Raw genomic sequence first — 21,660 nt, 5'->3', positions numbered from 1 at the left:
CTACATTAGGTGCATAGATATTGACCAGGTTAGTACTTCTTGATCTAATGTTCTTCTGATCAGTAAGTAGTGACCCTCTTTGTCTCTGATCACTTTCTTGAGGTTGAATAAAATTTGGTCTTATATAAGAATGACTGTCCCTTTTCTTTTTTGTTTTCCATTGGCCTGAATAATTACTTCTATCCTTTTATTCTTAGCCTGTTCTTATCCTGTAGTTGTATGTGTGTTTCTTGCAGACAGCAGAAGTCCGGTTTATTTTTCCTAATCCAGTTCTCTACTATGTGTCTTTTAATTGGAGAGTTTAGTCCTTTGATATTTAGGGAGATTTTTGACAGAGATGACTGTTGTGCAGTTATGTTGTGTAAGGTGGGTGTTCTTACAATTGGGGGTTCGGATTGTGTAATTCATCTCTGAGTAGGTCGTTTAGGATTGGCTTTGTTTGCACAAATAATTCAAGTTCGTTCTTGTTTGAGAATGTTTTTAGTTTGTCGTCCCATATGAATGATAGTTTTGCTGGGTGTTGGACCCTGGGTTGGACATTTCTTTCATTCAGTTGTTTAAATATGTCAGTCCACTGTCTTCTTGCTTGAATTATTTCAAATGGGAGATCTGGTTTGATTCTTTTGTCCTTCCTTTGTACTTGAGATTTTTTTCTCCCTTATTGCTTTAAGGAGTTCATCTTTCTCTTTGTTTTTTTGCCATTTGAATTACTATATGTCTTGGTGTTGGTTTGGGGTCTATTTTATTAGGAACTCTCTTCACTTCCTGGATTAGCATTGAAGTTTCTTTCCAGAGGGTGGGAACGTTCTCTGCTAATATTTCCCTGACTACTTCTTCTTCCCCTTTCCCTACTTCCTCCCCTTCTGGTATACCCACAATTCTTAGATTGTTTCTTTTGTCCTTGTTCATTAGATACTCGACTTTTCCTTCTAGTGCTTTGCCTTTATTTTATTATTTTTTTTTTTTTGGTTTCTTGATAACTTTTTGTTTGCAGTTTTTCTTTGAGTTCTTCAATGTACTTCTCCAACTCTGTGTTTCTGCTCATAAGGTTTGTTACTTTGTCTTTTAATTCCTTCAATTCTTTTTGTATGTGTCTCTGACTGGCTATGTGCCAGGGAACTGCACTCCCCTGTCTAAGTTCGGGTTGAGTGGAGTGATCTCTGGTGACAGGAGAGTGAGGCTGCAGGTAAGGGAGTCTCTGCGCATCCATGTGGAGTGGCCCCAGGGGAATGCACTCACCCTGTGCACCAGCTCGCGGGGTGGCGGATGCAGGGGTCTCTGCACACCCAGGTGGAGCAGCCTCAGGGTGTTACACTCACTCTGGCTACAGGTGCGCAGGCTGGTGGGCGCAGAGGTCTCTGTGCACCCATGTGGAGTGTCCTCAGGGGAATGCATTCACCTTGGGTACTGGCACCCAAGGTGCTGGACACGGAGATTCTCTGCGTGCCCAGGTGGAGCTGCCTCAGGGCACTGCGCTCACTCTGGGGAATGGCGCGCAGGCTGATGGGTGCAGAAGACTCTGTGCATCCACGTGGAGTGGCCTCAGGGGAATGCACTCACCCTGGGTAACAGCACACGAGGTGGCAGGCATGGGGGTCTCTGCCGAAAATAAACATTTTTATATAAGCTGTTTCCAGTCCACAAAATAACTTGGATTACATTAGTCTAATTTCTATAATCCAAGACAATATTTGGTAAAAAAAATATTGGCTGAAAATATCACTGTCAACTCCATGTAAAAGAAAGGATCTAGATGTTTATAAATATAATGTATATATTTATATACATATATGTATATGCTTATAAATATAATGTAATATAATGTAGTACTTACTGATGGTTTATATTGACAGGTTTCTGAGGCCGATATTATGCTCTAAGTTTGTTATTTTAAAAACATTTTCAAAATTATGATAAAATACAGATAAATAAAAGTTAAATCAATCAGTGTTCTCATAGAATTATTTATTATAGAAACAGGTAGAAAATTCATTTAAGATAGTTTTCAAACTTCACTGGAAATACTTCTGAGGTTATATAAATCGTAAGTGTGAACCACTTTATGGAATACAGCACAGCACTCAATAGTTTTGATATTGGCCAATTTATTTGTAAAACAACAGTAGTGAATTATAGCAACATACTTTTGAGCCTTCCTTACACAATATATCTACTGGATAAAACTATATATTAATTTCTTACTTCAGTGTTTAAAAGCCTAGTTGAAAAGATTATAACATGATCAATCATAAGACAAAGCTCAGAAAGGACATAATAAATACATATGTATATATGATATACATTTCTTATGGCATTCCATTTACAAATAAAATAGTATTAGGTATATATTTGTCTTTTTTCTTCTGAAATAAACAAGACATTTTAATCATTATAAAACGTCTCTTTTAAGTCCTATGGCCCTAAATACTCATTATCAAATATCTAAAAACCATCAAAGCTATGTTTCTATATTTTACAGATATTTTGTATTTTTTCATTGTATATTTATTATTAAGTATCAGAAATTTGTCAATAATGTAAAAGCAGGTTTTTCTTAAAAATATGAAAATAGGGGCCGGAAAGGTGGTGCTAGAGGTAAGGTAAGCCTTGCAAGCACTAGCGTAGGACAGACCATGGTTCAATCCCCCAGTGTCCCATATGGTCCCCCCAAGTCAGGGGCGATTTCTGAGCGCATAGCCAGGAGTAATCCCGGAGCATCAAATGGGTGTGGCCCCCCCCCAAAAAAACAAAACAAAAAAATATGAAAATAACTTTTATTGTTCTCTCTGCAAAACTTTCCAAAGTCCTCTTTTATAAGCTTAACCACTACTAAAGTATTTATCTCAGAACATACAAACAATAAGAAAAAGAAACAGGAAACTACCCAGACAATAATTCTGTGATTTTTGAATTTCTAAGATAATCTGAAAATATCTTTTGAAGTAGTATAGCTGTTATAGTGTACATGCCTAGCTTGTGTGAGGCCCTGAATTTAATTCTGAATACAAAAGGTTCCCTCTAGCTTCACTGGATACAATTATGGTGGTTCCCAAATCCTGAGTAAAAATTACCTTTGAAACTTGCAACTGAGCACACTTATACACTCATAAGATATTTAACAATACAAGATCTCATAGCATGTATAATGAGTTATATTTAAACTGGAAAGTTAAATTATAACTGGACCCAATGGAAGCTAGGTCACCAAGGTATGTAACATTTTATGATCACTGTGCCACCTCTCACTTTCTTGTAAATTATATTGAGGAAAATTTTATTTTATTCTTTATAGGAGGTAACCTCCCAAGTAGAGATCAATAGGGCATGGATTACTCTATCCTGCCTGAAGATCTGTGCAAGAGTCCAAGTATAAAATATTGCCTGAACTTGTGGTGGTAGAGATTGAATCAGGATCAACTATATGCAAATAAAGTATTATAACCCTGATAATATCTCTCCAACCTGAAAGTAAAATTCCTTAGTATGTAAATTCTCTCTCTGTCTCTGTCTCTCTTTCTCTCACTCATTCACTCCTGGCAGTACTTGAGAACCATATGCAGTCTGGGAATCAAACTATGGTCAGCCACATGAAAGGCAACTGCTTTACCTCTGTACTATTCACTCCAGTTCCTATTTTTATTACTTTCCCACATGTTGATCAGTGACACCCAACCATAAATACTTAGAGAGCAATTCAATACACAGAATTATTATGTATTTTAATCCCATTAGTAGAATTAAGCCTTTTGACCTTGTTACTAGTAAAAAAGTAAAACTTCTGTTAGCATAAATAAACTCTGCCTTTGTAACCTATAGCATATGCTAAAATTGATTTTGTTTAATGTTAGTTAGGGCTAATAGAGCATAGGTTAGGTAAATGAAAGTCAAGACTAATTTTGGGCTAGGCCAGGAGAACTGTAGATTAAAAATAAAAACTATAAAGTTCACATGTTATGTGAGGCTGCCCCTGGCACCATGTTTCTAACCCCTCAGGTGGGCAGAACTGATGAAATAGGATAGTTGCAGTAGATAAATAATGCACCATAGTCAGAAAAGATTTTTATTGGAGTCAGCTTGCATTATTCTTCTCAGCTTTTCTCTGCCATGAGTTTCTCTGCCATGCCTGCCTACCTTCTATCTGCTTTCTCTGATGAGCTTTGTCCAGCCAATAGACAGGCTCTTTTCTTTATTATCCAAAACCCCACCCATCCAAGTTTATGTTTACATATCAAAAGAAAAGATTAAGGAAAAAGGGAAATTAGGGGAAGGGCCTTTGATATGCTTTTATCTAGGTTCACTTTACATTTTCCACCTTTTCTGTTTTAAAGGAAAAAAAATATTGAGAAAATTTACAAAACTTTTGATCTACTTTTTTTTCAAGAGGCTTGATCCTCAGATCAGCCTCAAAGCATTGAAGTTTAAATTGTATACATAATTATCAAAACAATCTTCCTTTTCCATATTTTGCATATATCACAAAAAAATTTTCCTAGACTTCTCTGAACATAAATAATAGAACCTTTCTGAAGATGCACATAATTTGAAAAGTCTTAAACATTTTTACTATAACACTATAATACCTTTCCATAAACTTCTCGAAACAAAATCACAAATACATTTCTGCAAATATGTATACTGTTTGAAAATAAGTTTGCTAAAACATTTGTATAATGATCACTGCTAATAAGAGTCTACAGTATCCTCGTTTCTTTTCCACTGACTTCTGTGAACAAAGAGATTAGAACATTTTGCAGACATAATTTGAGAATAAATTGGTACATAATAACACACAACAAAATATCCTAGCAATTGGGAAACATTTGTTAAGATAGCTGAGAACTTTTAAAACTCTACCATTATGCATTTCCCCAGAATTGTGCAAACTAATATTAAACAACTAAAGTTAGATACAAAAATGCAGTGTGGATTAGAATAAAACAGTAGCTGTTAAGAGAAATACAGATAAAACACATTTTAACCAGCAATATAGTGACCAATGCAAATAGAGTCAAGAGATTAATTTACAAGAAAGTTAATTTTTTGGAGATAACCCAGGTGCATGAGGTTCTGAAGCACCTTTTTCTCAGTTGAACTTTGGCTGGGCTTCTTCATTTATACCTTCTTCTTCTGCATTAGGCTGCTGAGTTCGTCTGGGATTGAAAGATAATCAGTTCCAGAGCCAGAATTTGGTTGAGGGACCAGCTCCTCTTCCTCCTGCTGGTTTCCCTCCAATAGAGCATTCTCTTTGACTTCTACCCCATCATAAACTGCTTCAGATTAGGAGGCTAAAGTCCTTGCACAAAGTACCTTTGGTAGAAGATAGGTCGGGGACCTTGGCCTCTGGGAAGCTGTTCAGAATCTTCATCTTTCTCCCCTTCATTGCCTGCTTCTATCTTGCCTTAAGGCAGTGGTTCTCTAATAGTGGAGCGCAGGAGGGTGCTCAAGGCTCCATAAAGGGGGACACGTTTGACCTCGGCAAACACTGTCATAACAAGCTAAGCCCCATGTTTTATGTCTCTGTATATATCTGAAGCTGAGAGTTTCTGTGTCCTACTTCAAACCCCGCTTCGAAAAGCTATGCATTTCAAAACATGCTCATTGTAGCCATTAATCCAGACATCATCTCTGATTAAAAAAATCAGCTCAAATTATTTTATATATTTTTGTTTTGCAGGTTAAAGTTTTTTTTTAAATAAAGATACTATTTACAGTCGCGTGCGGGCGGGGGCGCAAAAAATGTTTTCTTCTTCATGACTGAAACCCAACTACAATCATGTTTATAATCAAGGTGTTTAAATGAAGATATTAAAAAATGTGTTTTATTAGTATCATCACATATGAAGTCCAATAAAGAAAAGAAGTTTTGTTGTTGAAAGAATAAGGTTAACTGTCTCCAGAATATTTGTTTTTTGTTAGCATTCTCTTAGAAAGCAATATTAAGATTATATTGAAATGGTTAATTTTTCTTACTACTCAGGTATAGGAATTTAAATTATGATAATTTAAGAATGGGACCAGAGTGATAGTTCAGAGAGTAAGGTACTTGTCCTGCATGCAGCTGGCCCTGATTTAATTCCCAGAACCTCATATTATCCCCAGTCCCATCAGGAATGAATCAAATGTAAATTCTTAGAACAGACAATGATGGGCTGCTCTCCTCCCCCAAGCCCTCCCAAAAGAGAAAAGAAATGTTTATAAAAAACAATTATTCTACAAGAATTGAAGATTTTTAAAACTCAGTTTCAATTTATTAAAATTTGGTTAATCATTTCTGACCTGAATTCTTCTAGAACAGCATTTCTCAACTGGGGACCTTACAGACATGATAGGCTAGTAGGTTTTTCTTCAGGGCCATAAGTGAATATTGCTTAAATAGTAGGCCATGGCACATGACTAAGGGGCCTACTTTAGGAAAGGAAGATTACAGGATAGATATAAGTTTAAAAATGGGTCATTTAGTTAAAAAAATTCTTCTAAATAATATTCATTTCAATTTTCGAACATCATCATATTTCTGCCTTTTCTATTCTATTTATTTCCCTTCAGATATGCAAATAACACAAGTTTATAGCCCTGTCATATATTTAAATCTAAATCTTGTTTTTCTAACTACTGTATAATTTTACATAAACTTTTCACCAGTTAAAACCAGCAGTTGATGCAGCTGAATGCCCTTTGCATTTATAAATTCAAGACAAACAAAATTCAAGGTTTTGTTCATGACTTCATCTCTTCTGATAGCTGCATAATATTTCATTGTGTATATGTACCATAGTTTCTTTAACCATTCATCTATTGAGGGGCATCTAGGCTGTTTCCAGAGTCTGGTTATTGTAAATAATGCTGCTATGAATATAGGTGTGAGAAAGGGATTTTTGTATTGTATTTTTGTGTTCCTAGGATATATCCCTAGGAGTGGATAGCTGGATTGTATGGGAGCTCAACTTCCAGCTTTTGGATAAATATCTCCATATTGCTTTCCACAAAGGTTGGACCAGATGGCATTCCCACCAGCAGTGACTAAGAGTTCCTTTCTCTCCACATCCCCTCCAGCACTGCTTGTTCTAATTTTTCCTGATGTGTGCCAATCTCTGTGGGGTGATATGGTACCTGATAGTTGTTTTGATTTGCATCTCCCTGATAATTAGTGATGTGGAGCATTTTTTCAAGTGCCTTTTAGACATTTGTATTTCTGGTTTCTCTTCAGATCACATAAATCTTTCGCCTTTTCTCCCATTATTTTATCTCCCTTCCTCTTTACCTTTCTTTTCCTCTCCTCTTTTCCCTTTTCCTCTCCTCTCCCCTTTCCTTTACTCCTGGAGTCCTAGAAAAAAGTAATTCAGATTCCTGGTTCTAGAAAATAGTTTTAAGTTTGACAGTTGTTATTCTCTTGTCTTCAGAAGCTCTCTATCAATCTCTCTGAAACAGAAAGGTCTCCTACCAGCTTAAAAAAAATGTCAGTGACCACAAAGGAGTCATATCGAAGGTACTAAAGAACACTAATCTCCCAGAAGTTAGTGACAAAGGGTGCTAGAAAACTGCAGAACTTCCCATAGGGTTACACAGAAAAACAAACACCCAGTGAAGCATTATTATATCTGCATTTATTGAGTCCCTGGCAATGATTTGGGAAGAACCCTAAGATGAGATTTTTCAGTACTAAGAATCACATTACCATATATTTTCAACATTAAAGCTACTTTTTTCGGGGCCGGTGAGGTGGCACTAGAGGTAAGGTGTCTGCCTTGCAAGCACTAGCCAAGGAAGGAGTGCGGTTCGATCCCCCGACGTCCCATATGGTCCCCCAAACCAGGGGCGATTTCTCAGTGCTTAGCCAGCCAGGAGTAACCCCTGAGCATCAAACGGGTGTGTCCCAAAAGAACAACAACAACAAAAAAAAAGTTACTTTTTTCTAATTAGATCCCAAGAAGATTAAATAGTTCATATAAAAGAAATTTAATAGATTATATTAACAGTAAAGTTATCTTCTTGACTACATGGTAAAGGTATCCAGAGGCAATAGAGACAAGGGCCAGATGGACCAGTTTATAATAGGAATCTTGTCACAAATAGCACAGATGCACAGTTATGGCAGAAACAGGATCACTGTGACAATTATAGTTGGAATGATCACTCTGGACAAAAACTAGGTTCTGAAAGAAGATAAAGTGATAAGCATAATACCTCTAAATCAACAATATTTCAAACCAAAATATCTCAAAGGATAAAAAGAGGGAGAGAGACAGAAGATGAAGAAAAATGTCTTCCAGAGACAGTCTGGAGAGAGTGAATGTGAGAGGAAAACTGAGGACATTGGTGGTAGGAAGTGTGTACCGGTCATGGCTGTTGGATATTGTAGGACTGAAACTCAATCATGAACAACTTTGCATTTGTGTAAAAAATCCAACTGTATTATGAACAATCTTGTACCCAAGGTGTTTAAATAAAGTAATAAATTAAAAAAGTAGTTTTCTTGATTACAATGGTATTAGGCTTACAAAAATGCCAAATGTAGAAAGAACACCATATAATAAATGAAATAGAATGTAGATCATGTAAGACAAAAAGTGTCGACTACCTGCACATCCAAGAATACTTTACAACATGAAAACTTCACCTCATCTGTTTTTACTTATATAATAAGACAAATAGGATCTGTGTCAGAGATGTAAGTACAGCAAACAATGCCCTTGCTGTGCACACAGCAGGCCCAGGCTCAATCCCCTTCACCACTGATGTCTCCAGAGTTCCACCAAAGGTGATCTCTAGACACAGAGACAGAAGTAATTTCTGAGCTACCTGGTATTGGCCTTAAAACCAAAACACACACACACACACACACACACACAAACACACACACACACACACACAGAAACGTAACATAAGAATGAGAATGCAATTTTAAAAAATAAGTAACTCTAGAAATTCTTAAATTGTGAAATATCAAGATCATTCCAAATAAGTACCTACCCTCTCCCTGACACAATAAACCTATATATGGTTGAATCTCAGAATACAATTTGATTTTCTCTGCTAGAACAGGATTTGGTCTGAAAAACTTTCTTGTCCAAGACTGCTTACACTGAGAAAATTGAGCAAGAAAATAGAGTTAAGCTTTGTGTGCAGCAATTATTCTTGCTGTCAGCAGGAACAAAATTTACCACCAAAGAAAAAATCTGAAGAGTCAAGTGTACCGTCACGGAGATGTCAAACAGCTCTCCTGAGTTTTTTCCCAGATTCCGTCTAAGTCTTTGGTGAGGACTGTCATGACTGTGCTTTAATGAATGTTGATGAAAACAAATCCAAAGAGCAGCTTTTGTGTATACACTTTTATTCATATAAATATAATATGAGAGTCTTTGAGGTGTTATCACCCCTGAGTTAAAGAAAGACTGCACACCTAAGCTACCTTCTCATGACATTTTCAGATGATATGATATGATATCTAAATTATATCTATATGTTATATGTCCATTTGTCATACTTATACGTAGATATCTATATAGATATAACCTATATGTTGGACATTTATTTCTGGCTCATTTATCAATGTGAGGTTTATCTGTTTCTTGAGAGAAATTTCTCACTGGCCTTGAGATAGCCACTCTTCTCAATTTCTGCTTCCTCAGGGAATGAGGTATATTTAGGAGGAAAAGCTAGTGATTAACAAATAAGCTAGCTTATTTGCAGTAATTATGGAGGATTTGTTCTTGCAGCTATCTTAAGCTGTCTGCTCTCCCTTACTGCCTGCTACCTGTCAGTGTGTACATTAGTTCTTTCTACAGTTCACTCTAACCAGTCCTCACACTCAGTACTCAAGGAAATGCTATTTGTTTGTTTTTGTTTTTGTGTTGTACATCCAGTGCTATTTGGACAACAACCTGTTACCAGGTTTTAACAGGGCTCCTGAAAGCCAAATAATAAACTCGGAGCCTCTGAGCTCTTTCTCCAACCCAACACAGGCTCTAACTTATTCTTGTATATTTAAGAAAGCATGAAGGTCGTGCTTTTTAAATTGCTTCGATTCTTTTGTAAAAGGACACAGTTGCCTTTTTGCCTCAAGCTGGAGTTTGTTGGCTTTTACTTTCCTCTGAGTGTAATTTCTGCATGTTGCTCTTTCTGATAAGGTATACCAGTCAGAGATCATTGGGAATAGGCTTCATGCCAGTGAAAATCTTACTATTCAGGGCTCAGCAGTGATGCTAATCTGGTAACGCTCTCCTATATATTTTAGGAGGTTTGGCATTGGCTACAGTAACTAGTCAGCAGAGGAGAGGAGGCAACACTACAGAGAATCCTAGATGAAGAAAAATCCGTAGTGAAAGAGACGAGAGCTTAACAGACTAATTGAGGAGTTGGGAATGGCCTTAGCACTCTGTATCCGCATGCTGAGAGTCGAGACTCCAAAGAGCTGTCAGAGACAGATAAGCACACATGCATGGAATTCAATTTGTGCTGGTCCGGAAGTCAGCAGTGCAGTGAATGACACCCCCAGGAGCCTCCTTGAATAGTTTGGAAATTAAACCTTCCTTTCAGACCCTTTGATAAATAGCAGGTAGGACAACTCTGCTATGGCTAGGAGGTATGAGGTTTCAAGGGAAACTTGTACTTTGGGGCAAAAAAGAAAAGTACATTCATTTCATAAAGTCAAGACATTAAATTCTAAGTATAAAAAAATCCTGTCTAGAGTAAATGCAATCCCTTCGATGTTCTGATTACTGCAGTTTGGAAAGCCATGAAGCAATGGCTCTCATAGATAGCAGCCAGTGCTGTTAGGTTTAAAAATATGTGTGAAAATCAGGTATACACAAATGCTCTGAGTACTCTAGTCTCCTGCCAATAAAACCCTCACCCCTTTTTCTTGACAGAGGAAGGAATTATATAATAAAAGTGCCTCAAGTGGGAGATGTGGTAAGTTTGGGGGCAGGCAGTGATCTTGAAAGAGAATTGTATTGCCTTCTCCTTCACCTACCTTAGTCACCTAGAGAAGTAAGAGGGTCAGAATATATAAAGTCTGTAATAACCACCCACCTAACATGCCAGCAAAAGACTGTACTGGAGGTCCACTTGATCTATAAAGCATTGGAACTGGTCCCCTGACTCCCATCAGGATAATCAGGTGTCATAGAACTAAGGCAGGGTCAAGGAATGTGCTCTTTCCAGGAAAGAAAAGGTCAGTCTTGAGCTCACTCTTGAGTTACAGGCTTGTTGACTCTCACAGAAAAGAATTCTGGGAGTAGAAGAAAAGTAAAAAAAAATTTGAGTTGATATTATTAGGCAAGAAAAAGTAACAGTATTATGTCTAAAGAGAAAGCGGACTAATCAGGTGGGCAAAATTGAGAGCATCCCATAAAGAACAGTAATTACATACTCAACATTTAGATGTAGGTGATCCCAGATAGGGAAGCATATCAATTATCTTTGCAAAATGGATTTTATCATTCATTTTTTTAATATGCTCCAGCTTTGGAGAGGAGCCATTTCTAGGGGGTTGCCAAGAGGGAAATCTTTGAATTTTAGGTGTTGGTTAACCTTCATGTTTTTACCATAGCCTCTTGTTCCTGGTGGAGCTTCTGCTCACTGTAGGAGCCCAATATTCTCTGTAGCTGGCACTGGTGTCAAAGTCTTCCCTGGATCTTAGACAAAAGGCTGAAAAACAATGGTGTCGAAGCCTTATAAGCCTGAGTTCCTGTGTATACAAAGGAAATTTGGTCTTTATGGCTTTTGAGTTACCTTAGGTTAATGAGAATAACTTTTCACTATTTTTGTTTGCATTACTCACAGAAAGCTCATTGCCAGAGCACCCTCCTAACTACCCACCACCAGCCATTTGCCTGCTCACTTCAAAAATAGTTAATTTGGTCAGTAAGAATCCCAGGGGCCAGAGAGATAGCATGGAGATAAGGCATTTGCCTGGCATGCAGAAGGACTGTGGTTCGAATCTCAGCACCGCATATAGTCCCCTGAACCTGCCTGGAGCAATTTCTGAGTGTAGAGCCAGGAGTATCCCCTGAGCACTGCTGGGTGTGACCCCAAAACAAAAACAAACAAACAAACAAAATCTCAGTGTTTACTCCCTAATTGACATATATGTTGAATATTAAATAATATAGAAGAGCACAAGATAAAGTTACATGCAATACTAATCCTAAAGAATTTGTATTATTCTTGATATGACAATAAACTAATAGTATGGTAAAGCAAAACACTGTACATCTTTCCAGAACCACTCTTTGGCTTCACCAAATGAGATTAATTTCAAGTTCCTAGATGAAGTTTCCTAGTTCCAGCCAAGTTTTCTTCTGGCATGTGATTCTTCTATATTATGGGCTAAATTAGAGAGTTCTTCCATATGGAAAGATTTTTATCTGCCTGCAAACAACTCAAAGATTATATTCTGCAATACTTTATAAATTATTTGAGCTAAAATTTTTGTGATAGCAATACTCATAACAATTTGATAAATAAAAAGCATTTTGAACAATTATTAATTACTAATATTTCAATCCAAACTACAATAAGGTAATCAATTAAAAAACTAGCATAAAACATTCTGTTACACTTATATATGTAAATGATTCAGAAAAGACATTTTTTAAAAAAGTTATTTAAAACTGTATTAAAAATAAAGAAACTAGGAATAAACTGAACAAAGGAAGTCGGTGACATGTTAAAAATTTAAGTCACTATTAAACATTGGACACAGAGAAGTGGAAATATACTCTATGCTCACAAACTGGAAAAATATTAAAATGACTACCATTTGGGGCCAGAGAGATAGTACAGTGGTTATGGTGCTTGCTTTGCACATGAATGACCTGGGTTTGATATCAGAACCACATATCATCCCCTGAACCTGACCAGATGTGATCCTTAGAAACTGATTCAAGATAAGGCCCAGAATACAGTCAGGTATGGTCTAAAGACCAAAAAATTAAGTAAATAATTATGATACCCAAAGCATTATAGAGGTATAATATAATTCCTACTAATATGTCAGTGGCATAATACAAGAGCATAGAATAAATACTACTAAAATATGAATGGGAACACAGACCTCTATATAGCCAAGGAAATCCTAAAATATTGAGGTGCTTTCAAATGATTCAAATTCATTGGCCCAGAAAACAAAAGTAGAAATCATAAAATGGGATTACATAAAATTTTTACAAATTCTGTATTGCAAATAAAGTGCTGATAAAATAAAAAGTTACCATACTAAGCAGGAGAAAATATTTACATATAATACATTTGGCAACGGTCTAATACTTAAGATACAAAACACACAACATTTAACAAGGAAAAAAAACATTAAAAATGGAGTTCGTATACAGGAACACAAGTATAGAACACCAAGGGAAATCACGGACTGCAATGGCAACATACCATAACACTACCTTTTAATGCCTTTATCTTACTATATTTTAAATAACCTCTCAGCTTTTCTGTCCACAGGCGCCCTTGGATACAAAGGGCGGACAAACTAAGGTGGCAACTCGGGATACCACACGGGATACCATACCTTGCATGCACTACGAGATGGCCACGAGAAAACTCTTTAACATACACTTTATCTCTAGGTAATACCTCCATTTAGGAATTGAAGCACGTGATCATTCAGATCATCGAAGCAGTACCTGAGACGTACAGACTTAAACCACAGGCTCTATTCTTCGAACACTTTTAATCAAACCAGCATTCCCTTGCTATTCTCTCCTCTCTTCTCACTACTTTTTTTTTTTCTCTATTCTGCTCATTACTTTTTTCCCTTTCTCTTCCCCTTTTCTCTCTAAGGTATTTTCTCTTTTCTCTTCCATCATACCCTTCCCATATACCTTCCCCTTTCTCCCCTCTGGAAATCCAACTATCCCTTTACCCCTCAATCCCATCCAGATCTCCCACCATACTAAAACTCTTCACCCTCAGTCCTTATTCTATTAGGCATCAAGATCGACCTCCTACCCAACGAACCAGTACCCTGCACCCAGGCGAGGGGACACCCAGATAAACCCACACCTCGTCTCCTGAAAGAAAAGACAGCCAACTCCCCTGTGGACTCATGCTGCGAGGCCCTCCCTACTAACTCTCCCTAACGCGGACTGTTCCTTGAAACTGGGCCTAGGTCCAAAAGTATCCCCAATGCAAGAACTCTTCCAAGACCTCCCTGCCGCAAAATTTTAATAATCTGAAGAAGGTCAGGGGATGTGTTAGGAAGATGCCTGGGAACCCACACACCACAAGAAAAACCCAAAAGACAATGGGAAAATCTGTACTTCCAACATAGGCATAAAACCTGTAATACACCACCTCTTTACCTGCTCTCCCCCAAATGTAAGGTAGTCCTCTGCACCACTTTGGTTCCTTAAAAACTTCGCTAACTTATTTTATTTTTATTTTTATTTTTTTGTTTTGTTTTTTGTTTTTGTTTTGTTTTGTTTTTAATTTATTTATCTTTTTTAAATGATTGTCCTACATATATATTGGTGAGCACATACTTTTTTAATTCCCTTTTTTTTTCCACCTCGTTTTTGGGTATGTGACCTGTTTTGGTTATCCCATCAATCCACCCACAAATATACAGACATTATAATGTAGCACCACTTCCCCCTGCAAAGGCACACTAAGTAAAGGGGAAATCTTACATATATATAAAAAAAAAAGAGCTCCTATCTACTAGAGATAGGAACTCATAGTTGTTTACAATATGGGGATAACTCCTGCCTTGAAAATATGTCATATGGAATCAACTTAGACATCAGGTGATTAGATACCATTCATTCAGCCTTGAACCCTTGATCCCCGACATAGAAATGACACAGCTCTTCACAACAGCTGCAGGAAACAAACTTTATCCGGGACAGCCTTGATACGGCGGGACTAACAACAAGGCCCAGCTCTAACATGTTATCCTGACAACGAGGAAAATGCGAACATCTTGACCTTAGAGCAGATTAGCCTACCTTACCAACTAACGACAAGACAAAACCAGAAGTCTTGGCATCCTTTGGTAAGTCCAAAAACCAAGATCGGGATTTGCAGATGACTGGCTGCAAGAACAACGACCAGACTGTATACATCTTGGGACCAATAAAAAAAGCCCTAGTTTAGGGCTTGAACTATGACCTGCACAATAATCATGATCCCCAGTCCCAAAGGTCCGGCAGAGACAATTGTAACGGAATGGGGCTTTTGGAAGCACAAAGAAAGACGCTATCCTAGGTGCTACCCTAGGTTCAGTGCAAAGACCAAGATCACCAATCACAGAAGATGGATTAAAATGACACTGAGGTAACAGAACCTCTAGAACCACAAAGACTGACTTCATCATAAGTCCCACCTCAGGATCTGTGCAGACTGAGACCGCTAAACATAGAGCAGAAGTCTTCCACACACCAAAAAAAAAAAAAAACACCATCGGGAAAGTAAAGGATCCTGATCATGAGCAAAGACTAGAGTTGATCCCATGACAGTATGCTCCAAGGACAGAGTAACCCCATATCTCTTAGGCCAAGTGAATTCCTTTTCGAATGACCCCAATATTTACTGTGCCAGGGCAGTAGGGAAAAAACAAATACAAAAAGCACAAAATCTTGGTTATTTTTTATATAAATATATATATTACCTTTATTTATTATTGTTATTATTATTTTTGATTTATTTATCTATTTTGGTCGATTTTTCTGTTTGGGTGCGATTATTGAAAGTGTTGTCCCCAATTATATTTATTTTTTTTTCTTTCTTCCTTTCTTCTCTTTTGTTATGTGCTATACCATGTTTCTTAATTCAAGACCATGGCGTGATTTTTGTTTGTTTGTTTTAGTTTTTTTTTGTTGTTGGTTTGTTTGTTTTGTCTGTTCTTTGAGGTGCTTATCGATATAGCTGGAGCCCTCAATTCATGGGAGGACTGCCCTGGTTTGTCTCTAAGGAGGCGAGATTGGGGAACAGGTGACTGGGCTGCTAGAGCAGTTCACATGATCTGTGGTGGTTATTCATTGAAAATGTACCTCATTATATCTGCTTTTGCTTTTCTTGGGCAGCCCTGTCAGCCAACCCACCAGCTGTTAAGCAGTTTACAAGTAAATGCGATTTTTTTTTTGTTGTGGGGTTTTGGTTTTTTTTATATTTTATATTACATTTTGTTTAAAGTCCTATGAATGTATATGTGTGATTAAAATGGCTTTTTCTATTTGAAAAAAAATAAAAACCATTACAAAAAAAATGGGGTCTATGAAGCCTTGAACACTTTTCACAATAAGGGTCTGAGAAATAAATAGATCATTGGCTCAGTGCATGTTTTGATCCCCTGTACCACATGGTTCGTTGAGCACTATCAAGAGTGCTCAACAGTGATAAGTAGAAGTGCCTGGGCGAGACCAAAAAAAAAAAAAAAGCAAAGAAAAAGAATAAAAGAAGAATATACAACTGATCAATAACATGTAAAAAATATTAATCATCACTGAAACAGTAAAAAATGACAATAAGCTATGATCATCCCATAGCAGTAAGAAAGGGCTACACAAATATCTAGAACAAAGTGCTGAGAAAATTGTGGAGAAAAGGAAACCTGTTCCACTGTTGATGGAAATATAAATTAGCTCAGTCTGTAAAAAAAATAGTACAGATATTTCTCAAAAATTAAATAAATAGGACTAATGTAATGATCCAGCAATTTCACTCCAGGATATTTATACCAAGAATAAAAACACTAATTTAAAAAGCTACAGAGAGGAGGGCATATATCTTTCACATACCCTGGTTTGGTCATTGGCACCTTCTATGGTCCCCGCTCACCAGAAGCAATTTCTGAGCACAGAGACAGGAGTAATCTGGGCACTGCAATTCTCTCTCTCTCTGTCTCTCTCTCTGTCTCTCTGTCTCTCTCTCTCTGTCTCTCTCTCTCTTTCTCTATCTCTCCCCCTCTCTCTCTCTCACACACACACATACCACATACACACACACACACACACACGTGCTATCTGCACATCTCTGTCAACTGCAGTATTATTTAAAATTGTTCAAATTGTCCAAGTACCCAAGGACAAAGGAGTGATTAAAGATGATATATTATATACAGAAATAAAAACAATGGCTCAGGTGTAAGAAGAGATCTTGATTTTACTACAATATGGATGTAATTATATGCTGTTAAGTGAATTAAGTTCAAAGGAGAAAGACAAATGCTGCATAATCTTACTCATATGAAGCATAAAATGAAATAAAGCAAGGAGAAAACGGGGGAAGGAAATGAAACAAAGCAAGAAAAATTTGCTATGAAAACAAACCCATAGGCTTTTAAGTACAAACTCATGTCCTCACAAGGTAAGAGTTGAAAGGAAAAAGCTCAACAACAGTTGCTGAAGTGATAGATATTAACATTTTGGTAGTGTTTGGGATATGGTAACAGTGTAACCCTACAAATTAAAAACATTTACACTCCAAACCAGTGTTACTTTAACTAGACATAAATGAAAAGGAAAGAGAAATAAATATACATTACAATAAAACAATATAAGTCTATATAGCTTTGCCTCTTCTCAATGCATACTTGGAGGAGTGTATTCATTATGTAAAAGATACACAAAGTGAAAAATTAGCTATTGATAATGCAGATGTAATCAAAGGCACTCACTATGTATGAAACATTATCTCTTAACTACTGGAATTGTTGGGCTAATAAAATTTTCCCAGCTGAATAGATATAGGGTTTTATCAACTTTATACTTAAAAGTCATTTGGGGGGCCACACCCAGTGGTGCTCAGGGGTTACTCCTAGCTCTGCACTCAGAAATCGCTCCTGGCAGCCTAGGAAACCATAGGAGATACTGGAAATCGAACCCAGTTCCTGCCCAGACCAGATGCATACAAGGGAAATGCTGTACTGCTGTGCTCAGGTCCCATATAATTAAAAGTCATTTATTTCTAAGGATATCTTCCTCTGTTCAGGTTACAATAATTACAAAAATGACACAAATATATATATATATGTATACATATATATTATGCTACCTGCAATTTTTTTTTATAATTTTAGTTTGAATTCGGTTGCCATGCTTTAAGATATTTCTAATAAATGAACAATTCCCCAATGAAATTCTGAGATGTCCATGCAAGAAGTCACAAAGGGCTGAAAGAGATTTCCACAAGTTCAAATCTTAAAATTATTTTTTCCTCCTCTCTATAAAAAGAGCTCAAATGCCAACACTTCAGCATATCATTTGCTTTTCATTGAGCTGTTTTCCTTGTATTCACAGACTCAATTACTTTTCAGCAGCATCAAACAAAGATTCTTACATGATTTTATTCTGCAACTCTGAATTTCTCTCCTGCTGCTTTTTGCTTTGCTTGCTTAAAAAAAATATCTGCCATGCCTTTTTTGGACGATGTATCAGCATCCTCATCATGGGTGAAACAAACACTCATCCAAAAAGTGAATAGCTGTCTCGCTTCACACTTTGAATCTAGTTAAGATAAGATATCCTTGTATAGATATTTTCATGCTAAGATAAACTTTCATCTATGACATATGAAACACAATTTTTCACATTATAGTTTACTTTTCCACAGACCTAATTCTGAATTTTTTCTTTTCAAATCCTTTTTAATCCTCAAACTCAGCTCCCCCTACTTTACATGAGTTTCATAGTCACTATCATTTTCACATAGTATAAGCATGTAAAAAAACAATTTCTCTTATTTTTTTAAGAAAACATATATGTTTTCTAATAAAATGCACATGACATTGTTTCTATTTGAAAGTGCCTTTTGTTTACATTGCTTGTCACTGCAAAGCAAACATGATGGTAAGAGAAAGGGAATGGATTAAATCTAGTCACGTTTAGAAAAGCTTCTCATCAGTATTTGCTCTGTCTCACAAGCCGACATATTAGTCTGTGATTTCCAAAGGAACAACACTCGGTTCCTTATATAAGAAAAAGTGTATTCTAAAAACTGGGTGACGTAATAGTCAAAGGCTGTGAAGTCCCACAAGTCACTTTCTAAGAGCAGTTAACTAGAAAAGATGATGGTCTGTAATTGAGTCTGAGCAGAGAGGTCTAGAAGCCTCTGCTGTCCAGAAACACTGATGTCTGGAGATAATGCCTGACCCAGATTGAACAAAGCAAATTATAGACATTCCCTTTTCCCCTTTAGTGTTCTATTCAGAATCTCACCATATTGGACTATACCAAATTATTCTTGACTCGGTCTACCAAAGTGAATGCTAATTTAGGAGCATCCTAAATTTTATCTGCTATTTAGGTACCCATTTTCCCAACTATTGATTAAAAAATTAATTTAACTTAGTCTGCCACAGTAGTTTTCTTCACCAAGTTTATTAAATTTAAATTTATTAAGTTTATTTCCTAAGTTTATTAAACTCTTAATATCAAACAAAATGCAAAATTTGAAAGTCTAAGAATGATTCATGTAAATAGAAATGTATTTTCCAATGTTTATTTTAAACATTTTAAACTGGTCACTCTAGTATAGCAATGAATGCACACAGTGAATAAAGATGAAAATAGGAATCAATATATGCTTCCAGTTTACAAATATTTAACATACTCTATAAGACATTTTATAACATTTCATTAGCCCCCATCTTAAAATTCTCTGTAATGTAATGTAATGTAATGTAATGTAATGTAATGTAATGTAATGTAATGTAATGAATGAATGTTGGAGCCATGATAATTTGAAATATCAAACAATAACACAATTGTGAGATTAAGTGTGGTAAAACCCTTTCACATATAATACTTAAACTGATTTTCCTAATAGTTCTGAAAGAGGCAACAATATACTCTTTACAGATGAAGAAATGGAATTATAGAGGTTAAAATTACAGCTTTATAACAATAAATTATTGATAGGTAGAGTTATGAAACAAAATCAGACTATCTGATTTCAAAAAATAAGATTTTTCTCCTCTGACAAAGTGATAATGCCATCCCCTTTATGATACATTTTTAGCTTTACTTAGCTAGTTAGTCTAAGTCTATTTCTCTCTTAGAGTAATATTCATTTGCAAACTTCAATATATTTTGACCTATGTATTCTGACTTTTATTTATTATTATTTCAGTATGTTTTATAAGCTTAATATTAATTACATCTATGACTGACACCACTATAACAGACCACCTAGAAATTCTAAATACATAAGGCACAGTTGAGTTAATAATGGTAGTAAGACTCAGGTGGTGCATTGCTAGAATAATAGAATCCTTATTTTCATTCTTATTAACTTCAAGATAATAGTGATTAGAGGAAAATATTTAAATTAGGCTCTTTTCTGCCCGAGGAACACATTTTTCTTATATATCTGAGATAACTGGGATGATTATTTGCTTATGGTTCTTCATCGTTTATAGAGGTAGAAGCTGGCTAAATTGCTCTGCCCTTAACTGTTTACACAATCATTTTATTAGATGTGATACCATTTGTGTTTACAGCCAGATGGTTTTTGCTATTAATGTTTGGCTTGTCCTTATATTGTACTGAATTATTTTATAAAGGAATGGAAACAATGATTCTGTAGTAGTATCATTAATGACAAAAATTTCAATTGTAGTTTGAAATTTCTCACTCATTTGTGTTTACTTATATATATGTATATATACCATACATACAGAACATGAATGTTTCACCCATGAGGAGGATTAATTTTTCTGATACTTCATCAATGAGTTAGTAGTGAAACAAATTGTAACACCATTTCTCTACTCATTTGTTATATACACCTTTCTCAAGGGTATAATTACCTAAGCTTGATTTAGCCAGGTGACTTGCAAGGAAGTAGGATATTAGCAAAGGTAACATAGCATAAGTTTGAAACACTCATATGCAATATGACTTCCACTCATGAACTGTTACCATCATGATCATAAAAACATGCTTACTAGACATAAGAAATTGTAAGGAAGATGGATAGAGTACAGAGGTTACTGTGATAACCTTAGTATAATCTGGCACTATATATGGTCCCCAACAATTTTATAAGTGATCCCTAAGCATAGAAAGGGAAGTGATCCTCAGCACTCCAAGTATGCTCCCCCTCCATTTATAAAAACAAGAAAGATAATAAGAAAGAAAAGAATGAAATAAAGAGAGAAAGAGATAAAAGAAAGAAATAAAAGAAAGAGGGAGAGAGAAGAAAAAACAGAAGAGAGAAAGAAAGAAAGAGAAAAAGAGTGAAAGGGAAAGAAAAAAGAGAAAGAAAAAAGAAGAGAGAAAGAGGGAAAATTAGAGAAAGGAAAGAAAAAAGAAAGGAAAGAAAGAAGAACGATAAAGAAATAAAAGTAAGGAAGAAAGAAAGGAAAGGAAGAAAGGAAGAGAAAGAAAGATGGAAGAAAGAAAGGAAGGAAGGAAGGAAGGAAGGAAGGAAGGACGGAAGGAAGGAAGGAAGGAAGGACGGAAAGAAGAGAGAAAGAAAGAAAGAAAGAAAGAAAGAAAGAGAAAGAAAAGAAAGAACAGAAAGAAAGAAAGAAAGAAAGAAAGAAAGAAAAGAAAGAAAGAAAGAAAGAAAGAAAGAAGAAAGAAAGAAAGAAAGAAAGAAAAAGACAGAAAGAAAAGATAAGGAAGACAAGAGAAAGAAAGAAGAAAAAGAAAGAAAAAAGAAGAGGAAGAAGAATAAGAAAGAAACATAAAATAAAAAAGAAAG

General features: G+C 36.0%; 1 protein-coding gene across 1 annotated transcript in view; it reads left to right on the top strand.

Annotated features, from left to right (window-relative positions):
• Nucleotides 1-1,208: 1,208 nt before the first annotated feature.
• The window catches only part of ANXA10 (annexin A10), a 147,313-nt gene continuing 126,861 nt past the window's right edge, over nucleotides 1,209-21,660 (top strand). Inside the window, exon 1 of the mRNA XM_049772677.1 lies at nucleotides 1,209-1,565. Within this exon, the coding sequence (XP_049628634.1) occupies nucleotides 1,209-1,565 (357 nt within the window). The remainder of the gene's footprint in view (nucleotides 1,566-21,660) is intronic.

Source organism: Suncus etruscus, chromosome 4 (assembly GCF_024139225.1).
Source record: "Suncus etruscus isolate mSunEtr1 chromosome 4, mSunEtr1.pri.cur, whole genome shotgun sequence".
Lineage (NCBI taxonomy): Eukaryota > Metazoa > Chordata > Mammalia > Eulipotyphla > Soricidae > Suncus > Suncus etruscus.
The sequence above is the reverse complement of the archived record's forward strand: the minus strand, read 5'-3'. Positions and strand labels throughout refer to the sequence as shown.